At 39.2% G+C, this 27862-nt stretch overlaps 1 protein-coding gene across 1 annotated transcript; it reads right to left on the bottom strand.

Annotated features, from left to right (window-relative positions):
- Positions 1–21279: 21279 nt before the first annotated feature.
- Positions 21280–27186, bottom strand: LOC104211779 (ADP-ribosylation factor 2). Its single transcript, XM_009760904.2, has 7 exons — positions 26976–27186; positions 26282–26451; positions 25167–25237; positions 24889–25008; positions 21824–21942; positions 21666–21747; positions 21280–21557 (listed from the first exon to the last, which is right to left on the bottom strand). Exons 2-7 carry the CDS (start codon positions 26427–26429, stop codon positions 21552–21554), a joined length of 546 nt encoding a protein of 181 aa, XP_009759206.1. The 5' UTR covers positions 26430–26451; positions 26976–27186; the 3' UTR covers positions 21280–21551.
- Between the last annotated feature and the right edge of the window lie 676 nt (positions 27187–27862).

Here is a 27862-nt window from a genome sequence, read left to right on the forward strand (position 1 = left end):
TCCGAAAGAGGGGTATGAAAGAAAATAAATAAAGCTCAAAAGGGGTGACAAGGGATAAAGTATTTAGATAGCAGAACAAAATGCCTTTGTCATTTCAATATTAAAAACATGCCAAATACAAACAAGTATAATTAAACAAAAGAATCATACATAGTATCTTTTGACTGCATCAGAGTTGATAGCTATTTCTACACATTTGCCTTCTACGTCTGTCAAATATAATACACCATTAGACAACACTCTAGTTACGATGAATGGCCCCTGCCAGTTTGGGGAGAACTTTCCTTTTGCTCAACCTGATGAGGAAGAATGTGTTTCAATACTGGTTGACCCACTTCAAACTTTCGTGAACGCACTTTCTTATTGTATGCTCTTGCCATTCTCTGTTGATACAACTGGCCATGACATACTACCTCCAGTCTCTTCTCATCGATCAAACTTAATTGCTCCAAACGGGTTTTGACCCATTCATCATCATCAATTTCAGCCTCAGCGACAATCCAAAGGGATAGGATTTCAATTTCTGCGGGTATTACCGCCTCAGTGCCATATACCAACAAATAAGGAGTCGCCCCTACTAAAGTACGGACAGTAGTGCGATAACCCAGCAATGCAAATGGCAGCTTTTCATGCCACTGCCTAGAACCCTCCACCATTTTTTGAAGTATCTTCTTTATATTCTTGTTGGCTGCCTCAACTGCTCCATTCGCTTTAGGGCGGTACGGGGTAGAATTGCGATGTGTAATCTTGAACTACTGACATACCTCTTTCATCAGATGACTATTGAGATTATCCCCATTGTTTGTAATGATCACCTTCGGTATCCCAAACCGGAAAATGATATTTGAGTGCACAAAATCAACCACCGCCTTCTTGGTTACAAACTTGAATGTTTTAGCCTCTACCCACTTGGTGAAATAATCAATGGCCACCAGAATAAACCTGTGCTCGTTGGACGCTGCTGGCTCAATTGGTCCAATGACATCCATTCCCCAAGCAACAAAGGGCCATGGTGCATACATCGTGTGTAATTCAGATGGTGGAGAATGAATCAAATCCCCATGCACTTGGCACTGATGACATTTACTCACGAAACTAATACAATCTCGCTCCATAGTGAGCCAATAATAACTTGCTCGGAGAATCTTCTTTGCCAACACGTACCCACTTATGTGCGGTCCACAGACTCTAGAATGTACTTCAGTCATGATAGTTGTAGCCTGCCTAGCATCTATGCACCTCAGCAGCCCAAGATCTGGAGTCTTTTTGTACAAAACTCCCCCACTGAAGAAAAATCCGCTTGCCAAACGACGAATTGTTCTCTTCTGATCACCTGTAGCTTGTACCGAGTACACCCCCATCCTGATGTATTCCTTGATATCGAGGAACCACGGTTCGCCATCGAGTTCTTCTTCCACCACGTTACAATAAGCATGCTAATCGCGGACCTGAATATGCAACAGGTCTAGACAAGCCTTATATGGATGATGTAGCATTTACGCCAGAGTAGACAAAGCATCAGCGACCTCATTATGAATCCTTGGGATATGCCTGAACTCTATTGATTGGAAACGTTGACAAAGATCATGCAAACATTGCCAGTACGGTATGAGTTTTAAATCCCTAGTTTCCCATTCTCCTTGAATCTGGTGCACCAGAAGGTCCGAGTCACCCAAGACCAAGACTTCCTGGACAACCATATCCATAGCCATCCTCAAACCCAAAATGCATGCCTCGTACTCAGCCATATTATTAGCATAGTAGAACCGAAGTCGAGCCGTAACAGGGTAGTGATGCCCTGTCTCAGAAACAAGTACCGCTCATATCCCAATGCCTTTCATGTTAGCAGCCCCATCAAAGAAAAGTTTTCATCCTGGCCTTTCAATCTGTTCCAACTCATCAATGTGCATTACCTCTTCATCAGGGAAGTAAGTCTTCAAAGGTTCGTATTCTTCATCCACAGGATTCTCAGCCAAATGGTCGGCAATGCTTGTGCTTTCATCGCAGTCCGAGTCACGTAGACAATGTCAAATTTTGTGAGCAAGATCTGCCACTTTTCGAGCCTTCCCATGGGCATAAGCTTCTGGAAGATATACTTCAACGGATCCAAGTGAGAGATGAGGTAAGTAGTATAAGATGACAAATAATGTTTCAGCTTCTGGCTACCCAAGTCAAGGTGTAGCACGTCCTTTCAAGATGAGTGTACTTAATCTCGTAGGATGTGAACTTCTTGCTGAGATAATAAATGGCCTACTCCTTCCTACCGGTGATGTCATGCTAGCCCAACACACAACCAAATGAACTGTCCAAGACTATCAAATACAGAATCAAAGGTCTCCCTGATTCTGGCGAGGCCAACATAGGTGGGTTTGACAAGTACCCTTTTATCTTATCAAATGCTTCCTGACATTCATCTGTCCACTTGACCGCAACATCTTTCTTTAACAGTTTAAAGATAGGCTCATAAGTTGTCATGAGCTGAGCGATAAACCGGCTGATGTAATTCAATCTCCCCAACAAACTCATCACTTCCATCTGTCACACCTCCTTTTTCCGCACCCGCGAGGGTACAAGGGAGTTTTTCCAATTAAAGGACAATCGAAAAGGGATTTGTTTATTTCTTCAGAGTCGCCACTTGGGAGATTTAGGGTGTCCCAAGTCACCAATTTTAATCCCGAATCGAGGAAAAGAATGACTCCATATTACAGTCTGCGTACCAGAAATCCGGATAAGGAATTCTGTTAACCCGGGAGAAGGTGTTAGGCATTCCCGAGTTCTGTGGTTCTAGCACGGTCGCCCAACTGTTATATTTGGCTTGATTATCTGATTTTATACGAATATGAACTTATGTGCAAATTTTATCTTTTTACCGCTTTCATAATTATTATTATTATATTTTCTTTACAAGGAATTGCAACGTCGTGAAAACATATCTCGAACCACGTTACATCGATGCACACGTGGTTGTTGACATATCTCGACTCGGTTAAGATTTGGATTTGGGTCACATAAATGTGCACCCGAGTTAAGGAAAATAAATTATTAAAGGCGCGCCTAAAGCAACTAGCGTCTTGTTATTTTGGGGAGGCCGTAACATTCGCTAAACGGTCCGTCCTCGAATTCTAAGTATTTTAATATATACATTTAGAGGGCCCCGCAGCTTATGCACTTTTGTTTGTCGAGGCTCGTCTCATCTTTATTTTTATTTTTTAAAAAAAGGGAATTTGCAACGTCATGGAAATGCATCTCAAACCACGTCACAATCAATGTACCCGTGATTAGAGACACATTTCGACTCCGTTGAGATTTGGATTTGGGTCACATAAATGTGCACCCGAGTTAGGGAGAATAGATTATTAAAGGCGCGCCTAAAGCAACTAGCGCATTATTATTTTGGGTAGGGCCGTGAAATTTGCTAAACAGCCCGTCCCGGAATCTAAGTATTTAATATGATATATATCTATGAGGGCCCCGCAATTTGTCCCTTTTATTTGGCGAGGCTCGTCTCATTTTTTATTAAAAGCAAACCTAAAAACAACTATGATTATCTACTTTATTTGCCTCTAAAAATCCTAATTTATTCACTAAGATTATCTTAAAGTCCTTATAATCGGGTTACATAAAATATACCCCCAAATTTAGGCATTGTAACCATGTCACGAGAACTGTACATATAATCACGATGATGATTTGACTACATGCCTACAGTAAGCTACGAATGTTCATAACGACCGAAAATAATTACTAAAAATATCGATCAAGGCTCATTCGTTCATGAGAACTAACAGTTTCATAATTCATGCACAACCTAAATTCACGCTACATCATTCAATCACAGAAGTTTAGAAGCATGCTAAGGGAAAATCCCAAAAGAGAGAATCAAAAGATGGAAATTTTACGACTAAAGAAATAACACGTATTCATTCGAGATTCAAGTATCACTCTGGCTAAAATGTAATCATGCAAGAACAGAACAAAGAGGGAATAAAACTGGACCTCAAACTTGTAATGTTTTTGTTTTCTTTTTTCTGAAATATGCTAAGTAAAGCATTCAACACATAGTTCAACCATTAAAACCCAACTTAAACAAAATACAATCAATGACCAACATTAGGATCATAGTAGATTCCAAAACTCACGGAATCGTGTAATATATCTATGGATCAATAAAAGAGAAGGACAGAAACGGACCTTTCTTTGTCCTCAACGTAACGGACCTCGGCGAACAACGACGACCTCAACAGAAACGAAAACTTGAACCAAGATTGTCAATGACCTCGACGCTCACCTCCTCTCTCTCGATGACCTTGACGGGCTGTGGGTTATTTGGGCGATGACTGACGTGAGGTTGAGCCGAAGGTTTGATGGACTAGTTGTCGACTGGTGGAATTTGACGACGGGGGAGTAGGGGAAGCTGGACGGGATGGAGGGAGCTGGTGGCGTGACGGACAGTGGCGACGCAGCAGCAACAGCTGATGCTCGTCGGGGGCTCCGTTGGTCGTTTGGCTTGAGGACGGAGCAGCTATGGAGGGTTGTTTGGGTAGTGACGATGCAGCTGCTGGTTTGCAAGGATTACGAGGGGTCGTTTGGGCAGTGGTTAATGGCTGGAGGCGTCGCTGGGCTGGGGACGGCGAACAGCAGTGGTCGTCGGGGTTGCTGCGATGGAGGGAGCTGGTAGCGGGCGGCAATGGTGGAGTTCAGTGGTGGTGTTTGGACGTGAGGCTGGCGGGTTGTTGATGGTGGTTTGGGCGGTGGTTTTTGGTGGTGTTTGGACGTGGTGTTTAGGTGACGAAGCCGCTACTGGTTGTGGTGGATGGTGGTTTTGGGTTAGGGTTCCGTTAGGGTTTGTTTTGGTTCTTCCAAAGGAGGAAGATGAATGAACAGTGCCCAGTTCCCTCTCCCAAAAATCTGTCCAAACCCCTTTTTAAAGGAAGGAGATGAACAGTGCTTCATCCGTTCAAAAATCTGTTCTCCCCCCTCAAAGTCCAACTTGTCCGTGTATTTGTGTAGCTTTGCCAAGAAAAATGAGCCCCACGCGTGGTGGGGTTCAAGACTTGTGTCCCCCACGCATGGTGGGGTTCCCCGTATGTCGTGTTCCGTCCGTGTTTCCCACGCGTGTCCCCCATGTGTGGTGGACTCGGATTATTATGGGCTAGGTCCGAAATTAGGCCTAAAAACGGATAGTTTGAACCCGAATATTATTCTTTTGCCCGGACCCGATTAAGAACACGACGTTGCTCAACTAATCCTATGTAAGTAAAATAACTACCAAAATAAGACTAATATTTAAAACAAAGCTATATTATTATTTTATTTTTTTTAATATTTTTTCGAGATTAAAATAGCTACAAAACATTAATAAAACTATTTTTGTAATTTTCGTTTTTTAATATAAAGATAAAATATAAAGTAATATTTTGTATTTTTTCAAAAATTAAAATGACTACAAAACATTAATACAACTATATTTTTTGGTAATTTTCGAAATTATGTAAAGTACAAAATAAGGTACTATTTTTTGTATTTTTCAAGTTTATGAGAAATACATAAACTAAAAATTTATATATATATTTTTGTAATTTTTCATTTTGCAACGAAATAAAGCAAAATAGTCAAAATAGCTATATTAGACCCAATTTCACATATTCACGCTAAAAATGTGAAAATTCTCGGGGAGGGTCAAAAATCAGGTGTCTACACCATCTTGTTCTTTGGGGGTGGCAATTCCTGGATAGCTTTGATCTTTGATGGGTCTAATTCAATACCCCGACGGCTGACTATGAATCCCAACAACTTTTCAAAAGGAACACCGAACGAGCATTTTGCAGGATTAAGCTTGAGATTGTATCTGCGAAGCCTTTGAAAGAACTTTCTCAGATCTCTGACATGGTCAGACTGCTTTCTAGACTTTACAATCACATCATCTACATAAACTTCGATCTCCCTGTGTATCATGGAATATGGTCGTCATTGCCCTCATGTAGGTTGCCCCAGCATTTTTCAAACCAAATCGCATAACCCGATAGCAGTACATTCCCCATGGCGTGATGAATGTGGTCTTTTCTACGTCCTCTTCATCCATTAAGATTTGGTGGTAGCCCGCGTAACAATCCACAAAAGAACCTATCTCATATTTGACACAATTATCGATCAATATATGGATGTTCGGCAGTGGGAAGTTATCCTTGGGACTTGCCTTGTTGAGATCTCAATAATCAACACACAACCTGGTCTTGCCATCCTTCTTCGGCACAGGCACTACATTGGCTAACCAAGTAGGATACTGAGTGACCCGAATGACCTTTGCATCGAACTGCTTGGTGACCTCTTCCTTGATCTTCACACTCATATCAGTTTTAAATTTCCTCAGCTTCTGCTTGACAGGAGGGCATGCTGGGTCAGTGGACAATTTGTGAACCACTAAGTCGGTGCTTAGACCCGACATGTCATCATAGGACCATGCAAAAATATCTTTGAATTCAAACAGTGCTTTAATTATCTCCTCTCTGAGTTGTGGTTCAAGATGGACACTTATTTTAGTTTCCCGGACATTATCTTAGTCCCCTAAATTGATTGCTTCTGTATCACTCAGGTTAGGCTTGGGTTTTTCTTCAAAATAGCTTAATTCTTTACTAATCTCTTCAAAGGCTTCATCCTCGTCATATTCTGATTCAACATCACACTCTATTTCTTGAATTACTATTTCAGAATTAGATTGGATTTTAAGACTGGGCCGAAGATTCTGCATGCATGCCATATCATTGAAGCCAGCATAAAAAGAACTGTACAAGGAAGAAAAGAAAAACAAAAATAAAACTATCAGGAAGGAAGAAAATGGAAAATTGCATTTTATTGAAATTAAAGATAACAATGTTTATACATCCAAATGGACGGAACATAGAATCTGAATTACAGCCCTGGAATAGTCCAGATAAACTGAAAGAAAATCAAAGCAAACTACCAAAACTCCTTCCTAGTGGGGAGAGGAGTAGCTTCCCAATTGTTAATATTTGCACTGGGCCCGACAAATTGCACATCCGCCTTGCTAGAACCCTCTCCAGCTTCTACCATGTTCACTTTATCGAATATCCTCTCGAACATTTCCATCAAATATCCATCCACATCAACCACCGAACTGGGAACCGTCGTCACTGGGCGCTTTCTGGTACCAGGCCTGACAAATGATCTGGACAGATGCGGGACTGGCTTTGGAAGAGCCCATGCTCTCTGTTTCATTTTCCTGGCTTTCTCACATCCGCAACTATGGGCTTGAACCCCAAACCAAATGTATCCAAGTTTCTGGGAAGAGAAACCGGTTGTACGATACCTTGCAGAGATGCACCCAAACCCTTGCCCGGTACAAAACTATTTTTCAAGATTTCAATGGCTACCATGACTGATGCAGCAGCTACCCTAGGAGTTGGAACGCACTTCCCTTCTAGAATTTTCTCTACCGGCACTGTGTCAAAAACCTGATAAACCTGTGGTCCCTTGTCATCTTCAACCTCTATGAGCAGAATAATGGCATCATTGGGAACACACAGATTATCCTCGCCGTGCACAACAATTTCCTATCGATCCCATTCAAACTTGACCATTTGATGCAGAGTAGACGGGACCGCTTTGGCAGCATGAATCCAGGGTCGTCCTAACAGCAGATTGTAAGTAACAGCCACATCGAGCACCTGGAATTCCATAGTAAATTCAACTGGCCCTATTGTGAGCTCAAGCACTATGTCCCCTACTGAATCTTTCCCTCCACCATCGAATCCCTGAACGCAAATACTATTTTTGTGAATTCTTTCATCCTCCACTTTTAGCTTGTTCAATGTGGAGAGAGGACAAATATTCGCACTAGACCCATTGTCAACCAGTACCCGAGTAACCACAGAATCTTCACATTTCACTATCAGATAGAGGGCTCTATTGTGCTCAGTACCCTCTGTGGGCAACTCATCATCAGAAAAAGTGACTTTGTTTACCTCAAATATCTTGTTAGCTATCTTTTCCAAGTGGTTTACTGAGGATTTGTCAGGAACGTGGGCCTCGTTCAAGATCTTCATCAAAGCCCGACGGTGCTCATCTGAATGGATCAATAATGACAATAATGAAATCTGAGCCAGTGTTTTCCTCAACTGCTCCACAATGGAATAGTCCTGCACTTTCATCTTTCTCAAGAATTCCTCTGCTTCTTCCTCAGTCACAGCTTTCTTCACCAATACTGGGTTATCTTTGGAGGTTTTAGCTTTTCTCAACTCTTCGGGGGCAAAGCATCTCCCCGTTCGAGTCAAACCATGGGTCTCACACACTTCTTCTTTAACCTCTTTTCCCTTATAAGTTATTGTCACTCGTTCATAATTCCACGGGACCGCCTTGCTGCTAACTATCGGTAATTGAGTTACCGGTTTGATAATAACATGATCTGTGCGGGCACCCTTCACAATTACCACAGGCTTGTTTGTCATTCCTGGCACAACCACTTTCTCTCTTTCATGTTTCCCTGCAACGTCACTTGAGGACCCTTTCTTGACCCCCACAGATGGTTTATTATTTGCCCTACTCAACTTGATCACAGACTTCTCACTTGTTGCCTTTTCAAACGGCTTGGCTTCACTAGCCCGAATCATCATAACAGTTTGCGAAGGCTTCTTAAGCTCCCCTCCCTTATGCACTATCTCAATCATATTTGTCTCTTGATGGGCTGGCAAGGGATTCTGATTGATATTGGGTGCCTTTGGAGCTTGGACCTCAATCCGATTGGTGTCAATGAGCTCTTGAATAGTTGTTTTCAATTTCCAGCATTTATCGGTGTCATGACCCGGGGCCCCTGAACAATACTCACAACTCACCGAGCGGTCAAGATTTCTGGGAGGGAGATTTGGCAGTTTAGCCTCGATCGGATTCAACATACCCAACTGTCTTAGTCTGTGGAATAGACTAGCATATGATTCTCCCAATGGAGTGAACGTCTTCAGCTTCTGCAACCTCTCATTCTTAAAGGCTTGATTGGGCCGAAAACCTGTTCCTAGAGGATTTCTATAGGCTTTTGGGGGTGGATAGGTATTTTTTAAAGTTGGGTATGGATTTTGTGGAGCTGGCGCACGCCATTATGCGTGAGAGGGAGGTTGGGTATAGGTTTGTGCGTGATGGACGGAAAAATGGGGATCTGGTGGTGGGTAGTAGTGTTGTGGTGGGCTATATGGAGTATGGGGATAAGTTTAGTGATAGGGTCGAGGCTAGTTGTAGTAACGTGGAAGGTTCCTGGATCCGACCCAAGCTCTCAACTCAATTGTCGCAACATCCTCTTTCTTCTTCTTCCTGAGTACACCCCCAGTACCGTTTTAAATGGCCTGGGTGGTCGCTTTGATTGCTGAATAACTCATGATCTTGTTGGATTTGAGGCCTTCCTCAACCATGCCTCCCATTTTTACAACCTCATTAAAGGACTTGCCCACTGCTAATACCAGGTGACCCAAATAAGTGGGTTCCAAAGCTTGCAAAAAATAATCCACCATCTCACTCTCTTTCATAGGAGGGTCAACACTCGCTGCTTGCTCTCTCCAACAGAACCCATATTCTCTAAAACTCTCACCAGGCTTCTTCTCGATATTCGTCAATGACAGACGGTCTAGGATAATTTCAAGATTGTACTGAAAATGGTAGGCGAAGGCTTGGGCCAAATCGTCTCATGTGTACCACCTGTTGTGATCTTGTCTGGTATACCATTCTAATGCCGATCCACTCAAACTTTGGCTGAAATATGCCATCAGCAATTCATCTCTTCTGCCTGCTCCTCTCATCTTGCTACAGAATCCTCTTAAGTGTGCTACTGGGTCACCATGCCCATCGTACAGATCAAACTTGGGCATTTTGAACCCTGCTAGTAACTGAACATCTGGGAACAGACATAAATCTTTATAGGCCACACTTACTTGACCCCCCAACCCCCTCATATCTCTGAATGATTGTTCTAGGCTTTTGACCTTTCTGATCATTTCCTCAGGTTCGGGGTTTTTGGGTGGCTCCTCTATTTCTGCCGGGAGATCAAGATGAGGGGTGTAAGAATATAGTTCTGGAACTTTGAAGGTGGGTTCAGGGGGATAATACTGGTTGTCGTGAGTCTGGAACAGAGTTTCACTAGAGGATCGGTGCAACGTAGCAGGTGGGGGTGCCACAAAAATAGGTGTTATTGGTGGAGGAGGGTACGGGACTTGTTTGGGCGGTGGAGCTTGAGATGAATGGGAAGTGGTGTCATGGCACTATTGGTAGAGGGGGAAGGCTGGAGATGAGTTCACAGTGGGAGGTTCCTGAAGTTGAGCCAATGGTGGGATATAAGCAGGGTTGGCGGGATAAACCGGCGGTAGATGCCGCTTTGCCCAGGCTTGGTACATTTCAGCCATTTGCTGCTTAACTTATACATATCTTCCATCATCGCATTAACATCTAATTCTTCCACCTCTTTTGACGGGTTGACAATACTTGTCTCTAGTTCTTCGTTGGACATATTCAGCCTGTCTTTTGATCGGGTGTTGTATGAGTGAGTTGCCAGAATGCCAATCAACTAACCACCTGCTTGGACTCAATACATCAACAACAACCTTGTTAGTGGTTAGGGCTTTAACAAATTGGTAACCACACATTTGGGGAATGAATGCACCTAAGCAGTTAATCGTTTCTATCATGCATTTGATCGGCTGCTTACGTCATCCCGGCTTTTCTATTTGCAACTTTCTTTCTTTTCTTCTTTTCTTTCTCATTCTGGCCTTTGCTTTTCTTTGTTTTTTATCCTCTCATTTCCCTCTTGTTTTGTCATTGTTTCTTTCTCTTATTTTCTCTCTTTTCTTTTCTTTTTCTTTTCTCTCATGTTTTCCTTTTTTTTCTTCTTCTTCTTTTTTTTCTCTTTTGGTTACGATCGAATCCTATGGAGATTGCCTAAGTATCATGACCCCACATGAATCAGACCGAGCGTAGTTTCGGGGGATAAGTGGGAACGTAAATAATAAAACATTTTTGGGATTTTCAGTTTTCATAAAAAAAAAAGCAAATGCTTCCATTACAAAGACTCAACACTAAAAAATTCCAAAAGAAACTAACAGACTCTGATGTAAAGACGAAATACAGACTCCGAAAATAAACTATCATACTCCAACAAAAGAAAATACAGACTCGAAAACAATTGACAGACTCCAGCAGAAAGAAAATACAAACTCAACACGACTGAAAAACTCTAACGGAAAAGGAAATACAGACTCAAATAAAAAAATCATGAATACATCAATGCTCCTGGTGCCCGCGGGACATCATTCGGTCTTGCCGCGGGCCTATATGCAAGCTCCCTTTGAAGTCGGTCCAAGTCACTCATTATTTGTTTAACAAATGTCATCACTGCTGTGAAGAAGGTAGTGCGAGTCATATCCTCACAGGTCTGGCACTTCATAACGATGTAATCGGCGATGTTTCTAATTCTCTCTCTTATGACGCCTTTTTCTTGTAACAAACGCCCAATCTATTGGGCCCTAGCTTCCAAAGTTTTCTCGGCCACATGATTCTGCTCCTGAAGTTGTTGCAAATCTATTTCTAATTGCGCCAATGCTGTATAACAATGTTCCCTTTCAACCTTGAAGTCTTTTGCCTGTTTGATCATTTTGTTTTCCATGGCGATGACCCTTTTCTTTAATCCTGTGACCTCATCGTCGTACTTTTCCTTCAACTGCTTAACCAGGCGTGCTCGTTCATCAGCATTTTGAGCTAATTGTTTTCGAGCCTTGGCTAGTTCACTTTCTGCTTTGTTCAGATCAAAACTACAGTCGCTGACTTTCTGCCTCAAGTTAGCTATGAGTTTTTCATCTTTGGCACTTCGGGCGGGGTTTTCTGCCGCTATTTTCATTTTCTGAATTTGGGCTCGAAGGGCCTCATTTTCTTTAGCTAGATTTTTATTTTCACCTTCGTCCGCCGCGACTTGCAAGCTATTCTCGAATTGAAGTTCTTTGACTTGTTTTTTCAACTTTCCTATTGTGGCTCTGTACTCGGTCTCCTTGGCCAACCAAACCCACTATTCTTGCGACGCCTCAACAAATTCCTGAAGGTGGGGTCTTTTGGCCGGCCTTCCAAACTCAATTTCTCTTATGTACCAAGCAAGATACCCTGGTGAAACCTCACCTTTAGATCGATCACGTACACAGGTATTGGCTGTTAAGTATTGACACTCGCTCCAAATTTGGCGAACTGCTGCTTCATGAAACTGGCCATTAGGTCCGATCTCGACTACTTGGGCACTAAGATCTTCATCTCTTGAAACTATCTGGCATCTACCCAGCTGCCTCAAAACCCGATATGGGGCATAAGGCTGGATACTCCTGAGTCCCATCAAGAGGAAATGAGGCTCGGTGGCTGGCATGTATATGACCTCATCCACAGGCAGCCATCCAAATGTACACTCTATTTGGTTTGCAGTGATGGAACAGAGGCGTGTTTCCCACTCTGTGACCCCCTCTGGAAAGTTGATCCCGTCAACCCTCGTGTAAAATTCTTCTATGCATGTTTTCTCTGTCGACCCATAACTCATAAATTGAGGATGATGGCATAAGTGTTCGATCATCCACATCTGCAACAACACGTTGCACCCCTCGAAAAAGTCTCCTCCGGCTTTGCAGGCTGTGAGAGCGCGGAAGATTTTAGCTACTATCATGGGTGCAAGGGTGTTGTTGGCCTAAGTAAGCAAAGTGTTGACAACCCCAGCTACTCGTATGTCAATATTCCCATCTTTTCTAGGAAACACCAGGAGTCCCAAAAAGGCCACCATAAAAGCAAAATACCTATGTTCTTCCCACTTAAGGCGGTTTTCTTTGCTGCAGATTTTATTTTCCGGCTTGTTGAACCCCCCTATATGACCATATAGGGGGGTACAAAAACTGCAAAGTACAAAAATCAGCTGCCAAGTCTGGGTTGTGGACCCCCTGCTTATTTTCAAAGAGTCTAGGAACCTGTGTACGGTTACGGCCCTTGGAGCAATCAGGTACTGGTGTCTCGGGGGAACTTGGGGACTCCCAATATATCCGGTTATTTCTTCCAATGTTGGGGTAAGTTTAAAATCTGAGAAGTAAAATACGTTGTGGGCCGGGTCCCAAAATGTAACCAACGCCTTTATGATGTCTCCCCTAGGATTAATCTTCAGTAACCCAGTGAGGCCTCCCAGGTATAGATTGACCATGTCTTGTCCCAATTTACCCAGATCATCCCACCACATATGCAATTCCAAAGGGATCTTGTTCAGGACTATTATTGGCAACTTCTGACTCGTGCTCATTCTGCACATTTATTAGGGTGGTTAAGCAAAAATCACGATTCAATTGACTCAAAGACAACATGGACACTTTTTCCCTTTTTTCATTTTTTTAAAAAAATAAAAAATAAAATCCGGTTTTGCAAATACGGCCTTTCAGCACCTCAAAGTCAGAGATTTTAAGGTTGTGTTGGCTAACCGGTGAAAACCTTGAAAACAATGACCACAGGCGGTTGTTCTTGCCAAAACAGCCTATTCGGCTATTTTTGACAAGAATGGCATCACCCTAATTATTTTCAAATAAAAGTAAAATATTTGTTCTTTTGGCTATTTTCGCAAAAAGGAAGTTGGACCCAATGGAGGTTGCCTACGTATCCCACACCCTACGAGAATCAAACTAGCGTAGTTTGGGCAATTTTTAAAACAAACTAACTTCTCTTTTTTTCTTTTCCAAAAACACAAAGATTTTCCTTTTCTTCTTTTTTTCTCTTCCTAAAAAAACCACAAAATTCTCTTCTTCTTTTTTCAAAATTTTAGCAGAGTTTCGGTATGTTTTGGGACATTGGTTTTTCAAAACAGATACTTATCCCTCTCAACCATCTCATTAGCCCTTCTAATTTTCCTTATAAGCCAGTCAACATGCAAATCCAAAGCAAATGAATGCACAAGTAGCAAGTAAGATGCATCATAATGGTCTTTATATTTCGGGTACACCTGTCCTAGACAAACCCAACCCCTGTATTGAGTCTCCAAAGTCAAAATGCACATGATGCAAACAAACATTCCTACTAGGGATCCGGCATGAGGCTGAGTTATTCTAGGTTCAAAACCTGGGTATTTGTTCTAGACTGTGTACCCGAGTGGACAACTCGAGCCGAGGAGGGGGCTACGTACCGGGAACCAAAAGGCCATCTGGCTCAGTAACTTGTCCGAGCCTCTTTCTTATTTCAAGCTATGACACTAACAGAATAGGGAGTCTCGACCAGCGAGCACATCCCCGAAGATAAGAAGAGAAGGGTTTCGTAACGATTTATATATAGTTCATATAATATCAAAGCGGTAAAAGCAACATTTAGCACATTAGGCCCAAACATGTAATAAAATCAAATAATAAATAAAGTCAAATATAACAATTCATCTAAGCTCGAATTCTGAAGCCTGAACCAGAGATTCTGGGTTCGTTCCCCAGCAGAGTCACCAGAGCTGTCACACCTCCTTTTTTACGCTACACCCCTAGAGGGTATAAAGGAGTTTTTCCAATTTAAGGACAATCGAAACGGGATTATTGCAATTAAAGATTTCGAGTCGCCACTTGGGAGATTTATGGTGTCCCAAGTCACCGGTTGAATCCCGAATCGAGGAAAAACTTGACTCTGTTTAACAGTCTGCGAACCAGAAATCCGAGTAAGGAATTTTGTTAACCCGGGAAAAGGTGTTAGGCATTCTCGAGTTCTGTGGTTCTAGCACGGTTGCTCAACTGTTATATCCGGCTTAATTATCTGATTTTAATACATGTTTTAACCTATGTGCAATTTTAACTTTAAATCGCTTTTATTTATTTTTAAAGAAAATTGCAACGTTATTAAAACACGTCTCAAACCATGTCACATAAATGCACCCGTGGTTTTGAAATATTTTAACATCGTTGAGATTTGGATTTGGGTCACATAAATGCGCACCCGAGTTGAGGAAGGTAAATTATTAAAACAACGCGCCTAAAGCAACTACGTGTTTGCAACTTTGCGAGGGCCATGAAAATTTGCTAAATGGCATGCCTCGATTCTAAGGATTCAAATGTCCAAGTACAAACTAAATGAGGGCCGTGCATTTTGAGATTTTATTGGGCATGGCGCACCTCAATTCCAATTTTAAAAGAAAATTCAAAATAAGCTTTGGAGGGCCTTGAACTAACTGCGTTATCTAACAGGGCTCATCCACCTATTAAAGAAATTTGACTATTTAGGTATCAAAAGAATTTGAGTTTACTTCAAAACCACCATATCAAATAAACTAAAAGAACTTGCTCTTTAAAATAAGGGAAAACCAATTATTTGCACGAAACAACTACAGGTGCCTTCAGGCTTGGGCTCAAAGTGAGCCCTATTTCATAGCGTAAGAAAACGTCCAAAGCATGTGACGAATTGCCGAATCTGCAGTGATCTCTCTCAATTGGGCCAACGTTAGGCCCAGTCCCCAGAACCCAAACCTTTATTCGGTCAATTAAAGCCAATATAGGAAAACAAGAACTCAAACTAGTCAAGTTACTTCTGAACTTCAATTAATTAAGCGTGAGTCAACCAACTAAGCTTTGAATATTAGCATTCAAGTATCTTTAGGCCACGCTTATCATGAAAGTTCCAACGACAAGGTCCCATTTCGACTCTCTACCAGTACAAAACCTTAAAGGCTAATAGCTTATATTACACCAAAACAAATAATCTCATTCTCAATTAATAACAAAACCAATAGGTGTATGGGCCTACTTTCCATTTCTGAACCGATCTTATAAAATGAGTGTATGGAAATTCATAGGCCCTCTTTCACTATCAGTAACTAGATGTAGGGAACTAATTACATTTCACTTGAGTCTCTAAATGGTATATCAAAGCGTTTAACTTCATGAATTTATTTCAACAACACAATAATAGCAAAGAAATCCTATAGTAACATGTGCAATTTAAGAATTACACGTAGAATACTTCTTGAACGGAAACAAGTCAGAACCTCACTTCACAGTTTGGCACAAACTTAAACATTTCAGCATGAAGCTAGTTATACATTTCTTATCATCCATATAGGCCCCTTAAGGAAGAAGGAAGAGAAATAAACAAGACTGAATAACTCGCATTAACCCAGGGAAAACATGAACTTCAAACAGAGAACAATCTTATTACATTTTTTTCAAAGGATCCTCTATCTTCTATACAGAACAAATCATTTTCAAAGCTTCGGTGGCCACTCAACAGTCAAGGAGAATGCCTGGGAAATGAAAGGAGGTAAGAAATATGAGATCAGTAGCCAAGAAGCAGCAAGGTGAGTTATGAAACAGTGCCCAGAACCAATCAAACAGTAACCAAACAGCAAAATTTAGAACAAAGCTTTCAGAACCCCCAAATTCAAACCATTTCTCAACTCAAGTGCAGAGTGTGAAGTTTTTAGAGATTTAGCTCATGAAAAAAGATCAGAAAGACCCTATTAATACAGAATTTGATCAATTTTTATCAAGGAAAAGGTGTTGGAAATCAGTACAGTTTCAGAACTTCAGTCGTTTTTGGTTTTTCTGGATTTTCTATCTCTAATCCTTGCCCTCCAAGGCAAGATAGAGATGCCTTTATAGGCCAGCCAATAGGGCAGACCTAAAAGTTTTTCTTTGCACTTCTAGTCCCTCCCTAAATTTTATTTTTTCCAGTTAATCCCCTACTAGAAGCTTCTAAGTCAGTTACCCAAAAGATTCCTTAGCTGGATTACCTATACTACCCTTTAAAGACTCTGAAACTAACTCATAACCACCCGAGTCAACTGGTCAAGCTAATTGGGTCAAACTGACCCAATTCGATGGGTCTACTGAAAACCTAATTCAACTCTCTATTGGGCTTATTAATCTTGTGAACCCAATCAATACTAAGAAAAACCCAAAAACCCAAACATTCAAATTAAGAACCCTAAAGACTCGGAACAAAGTTAAGCCCAAAAAGACGATGCAAATTCAAACTTATCCGAACTTGAACACAAGACCCAACTTACAATCACATACATCCTAAATCTAATATGCAGATACGGAAGATAAAGAAGAATGATAAATAAAAAGAAACAAAATAAAAATCAGAAAATAAGAGAAAGAGTAGAAAAATGTGAGGATGAGGGAATAAAATACCAAAGGGTAAAGAAAAATACCTAGGAATCTCGGACAAACAAGAAATAGCATTTACGCATCGACATCTCCAATTTTCAGCCCAATCCGAGATTAATCGTTTGTTCTTTGTCAAAAACACGCGATTAAAGTCAAACTGAGCCTTAAAATCTTCAATGAAACCTTGATTTGAGACCTGGGGATTTTATGGTTCATTTTCTGATCTAATATTCGAGAAGATCGGGCGACATTCGAGGAAAACGTAGTGGGGATTTGGAACGAGGGGGTCAGGGTGGTTTTGTGGTGTGATTTTGGTGAGGATTGGAGTCGGCGCCGCCGGGCTGAGGCGGTGGAAATTGGGGCGGCGGGCTAGGGTTCTAAAGAGAGTCTCAGGAGGTGTGTTGAAAGAGACGAAATGAGGGGGTAGGGTAGCGTTTGGACATATAAATATTATTGCCTTCCCAGTTCCGGACCGTTGGATTAAGGAGATCCAACGGTCGTGATCAAAGGGTAATCAATGACGTCGTTTTGGGTACTGGGGGGTTTGGACCGGGTTCTGGGGCAGATTCTGGGCTTGGACGGGGCGAGTTCAGCCCTGGGCTGAGTGAATTTCAAATGGGATGGGGTAAATTACCCAATTTCGGCCCACAATTCAGCTCCCTTCTCTCTTGTTTCAATTTCCTTTTAATTTCTCTTATTTCTTTTTAATTCTTTTTCTTCCCTTTTTTCAAAACTAATCTAAAAATCAAATTTAAAACCTAAATCCAAATTAATCCAAAAAAAAAACTAATTAGACCTAAAATAAAATTACCACATTTAATTAAAACAAACTAAAAAAAACTACTCAAAATCAAAGTTAAAATCAAAAAGGTGCAAATTAAACTATTTTTTGTGATTTTTCCATTTTTATAAAACAACTAATTTGTTAATTAATCCTAAAATGTGGAATTAAATCCTAAATGCAAATGCAACATATTTTGTATTTTTCATTAATTAAATAAAATAAATATGCACAGACAAATGCAAACACTTAACATAAAATGCCACAAAATCCGCAAAAATTGCAAATAATGGAAAGAAATTATTTTGTTTTGAAATTATGGGAGTAATTCATATAGGGCAAAAATCACATGCTTACACCACATAATATATATATATATATATATATATATATATATATATATAAGCGTTTTATTAAGGCGTTATATATAGCGCCTTTTAAAAGGGCGCTATACTTAACTGGGCAAACGGCCATTAAGGTATAGCGCCCTTTAAAAGGGCGTTATACATAAAATGGTCACCATTTTTTTATATACGCATTTCGGTTCTTTGAGTCCAAAAGAACCACATTTTGGTTCCGGACTCGTCAACTGAGATGATATATTCGGTTGAATCAATGCCGCCTGCTTAAGATACGTGTTGACTAAAACATAATGGACGGTCTGGATTCAGTTAACCTACCCAGGAGAGTGGGTCTAGGGAATGAATAGCACGAGAAAAACAATAAAAATGAAAAAGATTTGAGAAGTTTATTAAGATTAAGATATTTAAATTTAACTATACATATGATTATTTAGATTTTATGTTTAGATCCGACCATCGTATAAATAATTTAAAACTTTTGTTTTCTCAGCATTTGAATAATTATAACTTACCTTCATTTAAAAAATACAGAAATTCAAGTGAATTAATAATAAATATTATATTCATAAAATATTAAGAAGATATTAATTGATATGGCATTTTATAAGATATTTCATTGATGAACCACGCTCTAAAAGATATGTGACAATTGATGATGGTGGTGTTCAACGATAATGATTGTAAAGTGATGGCTGATAGCAATGTCACATGAAAACAAATAAGCAAATCACTTAAATGAACATTATATTAGCTTTTATTTAATTTAGCTAACATAGATGGCCTTATATCCCCATTTTGTTTAATTTTATGCTTGAAGAGGTCAAGGGTTCAATTTCGCACGGCCTCTATTATTTTAACAAAAGAAATAGACTCAAAAATTTGCAAAAAAGAATGTTAAAGATGAGAGGTTCGATAAAGTGGTGTTACGTGACACCACTTAATCAGGTGATCATAGTTGGCAGAGGAGGCTGGTAGACGCGTAGTAGTGGCCCATGGTGTGATGAATCCATTGGATCAAGTTACTGTGGAAGAGGTTGAAGCCCCGCAAAATGAGAGTGAAGTTGGAGGAGAAATTCAAAAATAGCCAGATTTATAAGTGGTCATTTAAAAATAGCCACAGTTTTAAAAGTAATCGAAATTTAGCCACTTTTCATGTAAAGATAAATCTGAACAAAAACACTGTTCAAAATCCGGAAAATACTCCAGCATAATATACTGGAGTTCCAGTATAATATACCAATCTAACATAATATGCTGGAAGTTCATACAAAGGTGTTTCAATCTCCAGTATATTATGCTGGAACTTTCCGCGTGTTGGAGTTCCAGCATAATATGCTGGAAGTTCATACACAGGTGCACCGATCTCCAGTATATTATGCTGAAACTTTCCGTATTGCAGCAAATAATGGCTATTTATCAATAACTTTGCAAACACTGGCAATTTTTGAATGACCAGTCCGAAAACTGGCTAGCCCGTGCTATTTGGCCTGGGTCTGTTAGAAGAAGCCAACGTACAAAACAGCCCAACAAGCTTTTACAAGATTGTGTTAAGTTAAAGGGAAGGAAGGCACGCGTCAAGCAAAATAGAGGTTATCTGAATCTGTTATATGTGCGAGCAATTTCAGAGTAGTGGGCAAGCAAGATGTTGTAGTAGTTTCTGATTTCTCATCCCAGTTTCTTCCGAGTCTCCTCATCCCCTTCTGGCTATTTCTATCTTATGTCTTTCTTGCAATCCTATCTTTAACTTCCTGTAATCTTCATTGTAAACATTCAGTTGTTATTAATCTATTGTTGGCTACTGCTAGTTTAAGTTGAATATTAGTTTGTTCCACATGGCGTTGCTCTCTTGAGTGTTCCTATATGAGTAACTTCATGAATCATTTTACTATCCGAGCTTCACAAGTGAGTAAGAGCTCATTTGAGGTAATTTTGTATAATCGCTCGAATTAGCTTGGACATAAACTGTTTTAAAATCTGAAACCTTGCTAGGAGCCAGTGACCCATGTACCACATTGCTTTGACTAATGTAACAGAATGGATATGAATTAACTAACATATTAAGCTTAACTTTCACGCTTTAATAAAGGTGCTTAATTAAATTTGATAACTAACATTCTCGTATAATGATATTAACAAAGAGGCTAAGATGGAAGACAAATCTACAAAATTATGTATGAATTTCGGGTACTGTGATCTGTGTAATATAGAGCACCATATAAGAAAGAGAGGCAGACTTGAGTAGTGTGAATTCTGAAATCCCTAATCCCCTTCTTCTCTGGTTCCCTCCTTTCTGAGCCTGTCTTCTTACCTTATTTCCGTTTCCCTGTGTTACTGCAACCTGTCTCTGGTCTTCATTTGTAAATTGCCCACTTACTTCCATAAAATCAATACTCCCTTATTTCTCTAGATTTTTCGAACATGTCATTTACCCTAGTTTTATCACTTAACCGTGATAAATCAATCTTACCTCCATTTATATCTGACTAGAGCAAATTAACATGGCTCAGTATGATAACACAAATTCTCTTTTTACCTTCTGTTCCCATTATTCTCCTCTTCCACGGTACATTCTGAAGTTGTACTCCAAGGGTTTATCTCGAGCTCGGGTTTGTGGCCTAACTGCAGCTCTACAAAAACGCCTAACTTTCCAACAGGGGTGCACGGAACATGGAATTTATTTAACATAACAATGCCCATCTGCAGTGAAATTTACTAATTTCATCACTCATACTTAAGAATGGACTTGTCTCAGCATCCTGGTTGACCAATCACGTGAATTGGTATTAGAAATTAGAAACTAAAGCTAATAGAAAATCCATTACGATTCCAGATTCCTCGCGACCACTCGATCTCCCATTAAAAAAAAAAAAAAAAAAAAAAGAAGAAGAAGCTGGCCCATGCTAGTGCTACATATCTAGCAACACATTTCTTTTTCTTCTTCTCAATTTCCCTTAAAAGCAGCACATTAGCATACAAGTTAGTCAACGAATGCCACAGACGGATGGGAAGGAACAAACAGGGAAGTATTCCATTACCATTTACCAATGAAACATCTATTCTCTGTTACAAATTATAGCATTATACTTGAAACCAAACAAACAGCAATTTCATATATCCAACCACTGTATTACAAAAACATATCAAGAGGTCCTACCAAGAAGAAGCAAATCACTTTCAAGGGATATTCATAACCACACAGATTCTGAGAATGAGGAAAAAGAACTAGATAAAAACCCGCCTGCATCCAGGATCAACCCGCAACAACTCTACGTTGGTTTAGGCCTGTAAATGGAGGATGTTAGGGAAAGGGGGAAAAACATAAAAGGAAATGCAATCCTATACAGCACATTTGCATCACCAACTTTGATCAATTTGGAACTTATCAAGTACCTTGTTAGCAATATTGTTAGAAAGCCAATCAAGCCCCTCATAAAGTCCCTCTCCAGAAGTTGCACAAGTGCTCTGGATGTACCTAAAAATAGCAAAGAGAATGCTTAGCATGTTTTAAAAGAAAGGCATGTTGTCACAAGTTCTGGCAGAGCGCTTACCAGTGACGCTGCCTGAGGGAGTGGAGTCCGAGCTTATCAGTTATTTCAGCAGCATTCATTGCATTAGGAAGATCTTGTTTGTTAGCAAAAACAAGCAGCACAGCATCCCGAAGCTCATCCTGGGACATATAAAAACAAAAGTAAGCCCACGTGTCGGTGAACAAAGGTTAAACTCAATTCAAAGGACTCCCAAATTCATTTTGCAGTTACTGGTCTAATAAACAACAGAAAGTAGGACAATAAGGGGGGGAAAAAAGGATGTAAGCAGCAAGAGAACTTCATGGACCAGTAGCCACTATTCCTCCCTAACCTACTCCCTCGCCTATTTTGCCTGTATTCTTTTTAAGCAAACAACGGACTGATGCATAAATTCTGTAACTTATTGGAAAGCTTCTGTTCTGCCTGTTTGTTTAAAGACAAGGTAGAAAGAAAAATATTCTTTTTCACACCCATTTATCCCCAAATTCTCTAGATATATCACTAACTAATTAATTGTTATTCTGGAGTTTCCAAATGTCTCATATAGGTTGCTAGACTTCTGTCTCAATTACGAGATAGATTGCACCAATAATAACTATTTACTAGGTAAGATTAGGACAGAAGAGTCGAACAACATAGACAATGTGAAAAAAAACCTATGTTGCTCGGACTCTCTGAAAATGGTGCCGGATACGTGTCGGATCCTCCAAAATAGTGTATTTTTAGAAGATCCGACACGGGTGCGGCATCATTTTGGAGAGTCCGCGCAATATAGAAAAAAAAGTGAAGACAACATATGTGGCTCTATTTGAAACTCAGAGAGTTAAACTGTATTAGGTGTAAGCCAATACTCCCACAAGTTATCTAATTTTCTTTTAACTCGACTGAATCTGACTAATTTCCTTTGTGAAAATCAGGAGTTCATTTCTATTGCATCTTCCTTTCATGAAAAATATAGAATTGATGTAAAATATTTCAAAAAAGATAGTTTTTTTTGCCTTCCTTTAATGATAAAGAAGGACCAAATAAAATTATATCTAACTGATAACTCTCTCTAAGTAAAACCAAATCTATACTTATCGCCAATATGCGACCAAGTCTGGCAAGTAAACACGGAATATGGAACTACCACATAAATTTTTTTAAGATGGACCAACAACCAAATAAAATTCAGCAAGGTCAATTATCACCCACTTCAAGGTTGTAACTAGGAACTTCGAAAATGGACCAAAACTGGATTTTCCATCCAAGTTTAGGGCCCCCATTTGATCATAACTATTATTTTAGTATTTACAATACTAAACTTAAGTAACACAACTTAATGACCTCCACAAACTTCTTTTCAACTCCAGCTTCAAATACTTTGCTTTAAACTTCAATATAAATATTGTGCAAACACATAATCTCATCAGAGATGACACATGTTGCGCCTCACCCCCGACCCCCACCCCCACCCCCAAAAAATAGAATAGCCAAGTCGACCAATGTTAGATTCATTATATTTTCCGCGTATATTATTCACTCATCCGGACTAAGTTTTGCCTTAATCAAAAATTAAAATTTTACCGTTACACAAGATAAGCATTATGATGCAATTTTCAGCTAAAATAGGACTAAGGACAAAACTAATTTACTTTGACCGATGGCCACAAGGGAACAACACAACTATAAACTTAATCCATATATAGCTGGGGTCGGCAATATGATCAGTCATTTCAATGTCACTCCATATAAAGCCAGTTTTATTCCAAAAATCAATAGTTGTCTATGCTTTTATGATCCAGTCGTAGATATTTTTCCACTCATACCTCAGCTCTTTTAGCGTGAAAGTTCTTCTACCTTTTCTAGGAACATATAAATCTCCAACCAACAACTATGCTTTAGTCTCTTTATCAAAAGATATGCCTATCTGCTATATGAATACTCACTTCTCCATCAAAATAAAAGTATTCCAAGCAAAAGGTGGACACCTCCAGCTGCTTGCATGCACTTCGACTATTCCAACGGTTACCTACTTACTCCTACAAGCACAGGTACTAGGAATCACATATTGTCCTCCAGTGGTGGATTTGTGCCTAGCCAAATAAAGCTAAATCCATTACACCAAATTCTACTATGTCATGCACTGTGCATCAAGCTTACATGAATAAGTGGAAGTCTAAGATTTTACATTCTCCAAATTGAAGTATAATTTATCATACAAGGATGTAAACATTGATTTGAATCGACCTTGACCAAATAAAATTCTACTCATGTGACAGATACGTCATTCATGTCTGGTTTAATCACGCGAGATCCACTAAATTCTACCTTTTTAGGCTTGAGCATAATTTTCCACCTTAATAATCAAAGTTCATGATTTACATTTTACTCAATGACCAAAATTTAGAGCACACTCAATCATCTTTACCTAGAATGAAGCTCACATCGAAACTGAAATTTCTGAATCTAGATTTTACCAGGATCCTTTTGAAGATCCTTTTTTTCTAAAAAAACTAAATTTCAAATGCTAAAAAGATTTCATAACCAACTAAAAAGTTTTAGTGTTCAAGGGAATGTTTGACAGGGAGTGTCATAAGCAGTAATCACTTCCCTTCTAAAAGAAGAAGACTTGTAAAATCCTTGAGCAGCAGTTGTGGAGTGGTTTCAAGGGTAGTTGGCAACAGCCTCTAAAGAACTAAGTGGTTCAGAATGAACACAAATAAACAGCCACCTACATGTACGGAAGCTTACATACATGACAAAATATCAGATAGGTAATAGCTTTAAAAAAATGATGTGTTGCATACATCAAACTGATTCCAGTCAAACTTAATTGACTAGAGAGACTATATCATATATCATTTTCAATATAAATATTACATTAGTAACTGAAGATTTAAGTAAAGTTTGCCGACTTGTGCACATAACTTTATGCCATATAGCTCAAAAGTTTTAGAAGACAAATTTGACACTAGCAAGAATTAGACAGTCTACCCTAATGCAAGGGTTAATGGCTGCTTCCAGGTTCGAACCCGTGACCTATAGGTCACACGAAGACAACTAGCAAGAATAACAACAGAATTACAAAGGGCGGGAATTATTACCTCGTTCAACATCCTGTGCAATTCATCTCTTGCCTCCACGACACGGTCTCTGTCATTGCTATCAACCACAAAAATGAGACCCTGAGTGTTCTGGAAATAGTGCCTCCACAATGGTCGGATCTGCCAAAGCAAATAAATAAGTAAGCTGGATCCTTCAGAAAATTGGATTAAAACATTCATTCCATGCAACAAAAAAAGAGCTAACAGTAAAAAAGAAAGAAAAGTAGAAAGGGGGAAGAAGAGGCAAGACTAATTTTGGACTAAAACAAAAGCGATACCTTATCCTGACCCCCGACATCCCAAACGGTGAAGCTGATGTTCTTGTACTCAACGGTCTCCACATTGAAACCTGTGAATTATCAATTATTGTTGATGACTCGTCTGAGCAGCTATGCCACAAGCATCTTATTATAGAGTTTAAATTAAGCTTATTAGGTGAAAAGACAGTACAATACAAGACACAGAATCTTCAGTACCACTTCAAAAAGCTTTTGCAAATCAAAGAAGAGAAAAAGAATCATAAATCAAAATTAATACCCCTTTTGAGTACACCTCAGAGGAAAGTTTATAAACAGCATACACTACTGAACAACCAAAAACAATTGCAGCCGACGAACAGATATTGGTCCCATTACTACTAATCCAAAAAAAGGGAGGCAAACGATTGGGGAAGATTTGCATCATTTGCACCAGAATCTAAAAGAATATTCACGAGTAACCCAAAAAGAAAAAATTGCATGATACATGATTAGTTCCACGATAAGGATAATCTATGCTTCAGTTTTGGGAACTTTTACTTTTTCATATTGTACAATCATCAAGAGATCAATACACAATCAGTCACCGCGACCACATATTTAGAAGTTCAAAATAAGTATTTGATTAAACATTGCATGCCCTTGATCAGACAATGCTTGCAATAGATCAACAAAAAGAACATCTGAGACAAAGAGAGACATATGAAGGATGACTAGTTATAACCAGCTAAATTTTTGCAGCAAACAGTAAATTTCGGAATGACACCTTTCTATATTTTGGAAACAATTTAACTTTAAAAAATCCATCTTACCTTAAATAAGATATTTATAGCCACACAAATGTCTATGGCTTATCTTAGACCAGAAAATTCAAAATCCTTATTTTTTATTGTTAAAATTCAAAAATCTTTCTTTATTTCTTTAATTCCGTGTCGAATCAAACAAGGCTGAATAAAATGGGAATGGAGAGAGCAACTTTTTCTGTGCACATTTTCCATTTCCGTATCAGAATGATTGGTCAGTCTTTTATGTCATAATTGCAGCAAAATTTGTCACAAACTCACAATAAGTACAACTGGAAAACTGTAGAAATGTTATTGCCGAATATTCTTGCTACATGCTAGTAAAGCACATACCAATAGTAGGAATGGTTGTGACGATCTCGCCCAACTTGAGCTTGTACAATATGGTGGTCTTACCAGCAGCGTCAAGACCAACCATGAGAATGCGCATTTCCTTCTTGGCAAATAGCCGGCTGAAAAGCTTGGTGAATGTCAGCCCCATTTCTCTTTCTTCTTAAGGATCCCTACGTACATAGAGCCATTGAATTATGCAAAAAATATCAAGTAATGCAACAGTACGAAAAGATGCAGCTACTCTAGAAACGGATCTGAATGAGCCAAAGCAAAATTGACAGAACTAGACGTAAAAAGAACAAAATAAAATCGCAATGACTATTCCACCGGCTATTGATACAGGTACCGGTAACTCTGTCCACCAAAGCCTAAGATCTAGATCAATATTTCACGAATCAAACCATTAGATAATACAATTTCCCAGAGACCAGAGCAGGTCCCATGTATCAACCTTCAGACAACAGAAATTCACAGAAAAAAAATACAGGAATTCAAATCGGAAGCTTAAAAAGCATAAATCTGAGATAGATAACCGCAAAATCAAAGGAAAAGCAGATGGAAATGGTAGATGCAGCCGAAATTACTCACAAAAAATGTTATATCAGTAGAGAATTTTACGAAGAAAAATAAGGAGGAAAACAAAACTTTATGAGATATGCATAAAATTAAAGGTAGATGACAGAGTAAGATTTACCTGAAGAAAGCTTTGGAAAGAGGGATCTAGTGAGAGAACACGAGAGAGAGAGAGAGAGAGAGAGAGAAGCCTGAGACTAACGCGAAATATTTATTTAAGAGGTTAAAATTAAAAATCGGAAATCAGAGGCAATAAATAAAGGAGTGAGAGAGATGTTTGTAAATTGTAATGGTAGCAAACTGCCATTTAGCTCAATTAGAATAACGGAAATGCCCCATAATTCTGATCGTGGGTGTATATATTTCACCGTTGGTTCCTTCATCTGTCCCGTCACCCGTGCAATGGGATTTTGAAACGTGTTATTTCATGTTTTGGAATTTGGATACAAGTAGCACATTGACTTTGGTTGTGACGCGCGATAGAAAATAAGAGACAACCCTCAAAGAAAGAAAGTTCTCTTCTTAACTTTTTTTTAAAATAAATAATTTTTTATTGGATATACCCATTTTTATGAGGAGAAGCCTCTTGTTTGAAGAACATATTCATTTAAGAGATGGAGAAGGGCCTAAAATAATTTTCAACTATGGTATAATATTGCCTTCCGTCCACCTATACAATTAAAATATTTCGACGTTAACCTTTCTGTTCAAATTTGCCCTTATTTCTAATGATCTCTTTATGGTTGGGGCATTTTTAGCCCGACAGGTAAACGGATGCCAATATTATATTAAATCTCATAGTTTAGAGAGATTTTAGGCCTTACTTGGTATCTTTTGAAATAAATAAATTTCAACTAAATATGCATTACCCTTGATATTTGTTATGCTCTGATAGGAAAATACTTTTGATATCTCAAAAAGAAATATTCTAAAATTATGTCTAGATTCATTTTCTTACTATTATATTAATGAGCGTAATTATTTTAAAAATATTTATAACAGAAAATT

The sequence above is a fragment of the Nicotiana sylvestris genome, chromosome 11 (assembly GCF_000393655.2).
Source record: "Nicotiana sylvestris chromosome 11, ASM39365v2, whole genome shotgun sequence".
In the NCBI taxonomy this organism is placed as follows: Eukaryota; Viridiplantae; Streptophyta; class Magnoliopsida; order Solanales; family Solanaceae; genus Nicotiana; species Nicotiana sylvestris.

Excerpts from the sequence above, each read along its gene's own strand:
- LOC104211779 (XM_009760904.2), bottom strand. The coding sequence starts at position 26,429 with ATGGGGCTGACATTCACCAAGCTTTTCAGCCGGCTATTTGCCAAGAAG. Across the intron at positions 25,238-26,281 it reads CACAACCATTCCTACTATTG|GTTTCAATGTGGAGACCGTT; the intron begins GTATGTGCTTTA and ends GATAATTCACAG. Across the intron at positions 21,943-24,888 it reads TGCACAGGATGTTGAACGAG|GATGAGCTTCGGGATGCTGT; the intron begins GTAATAATTCCC and ends TATATGTCCCAG.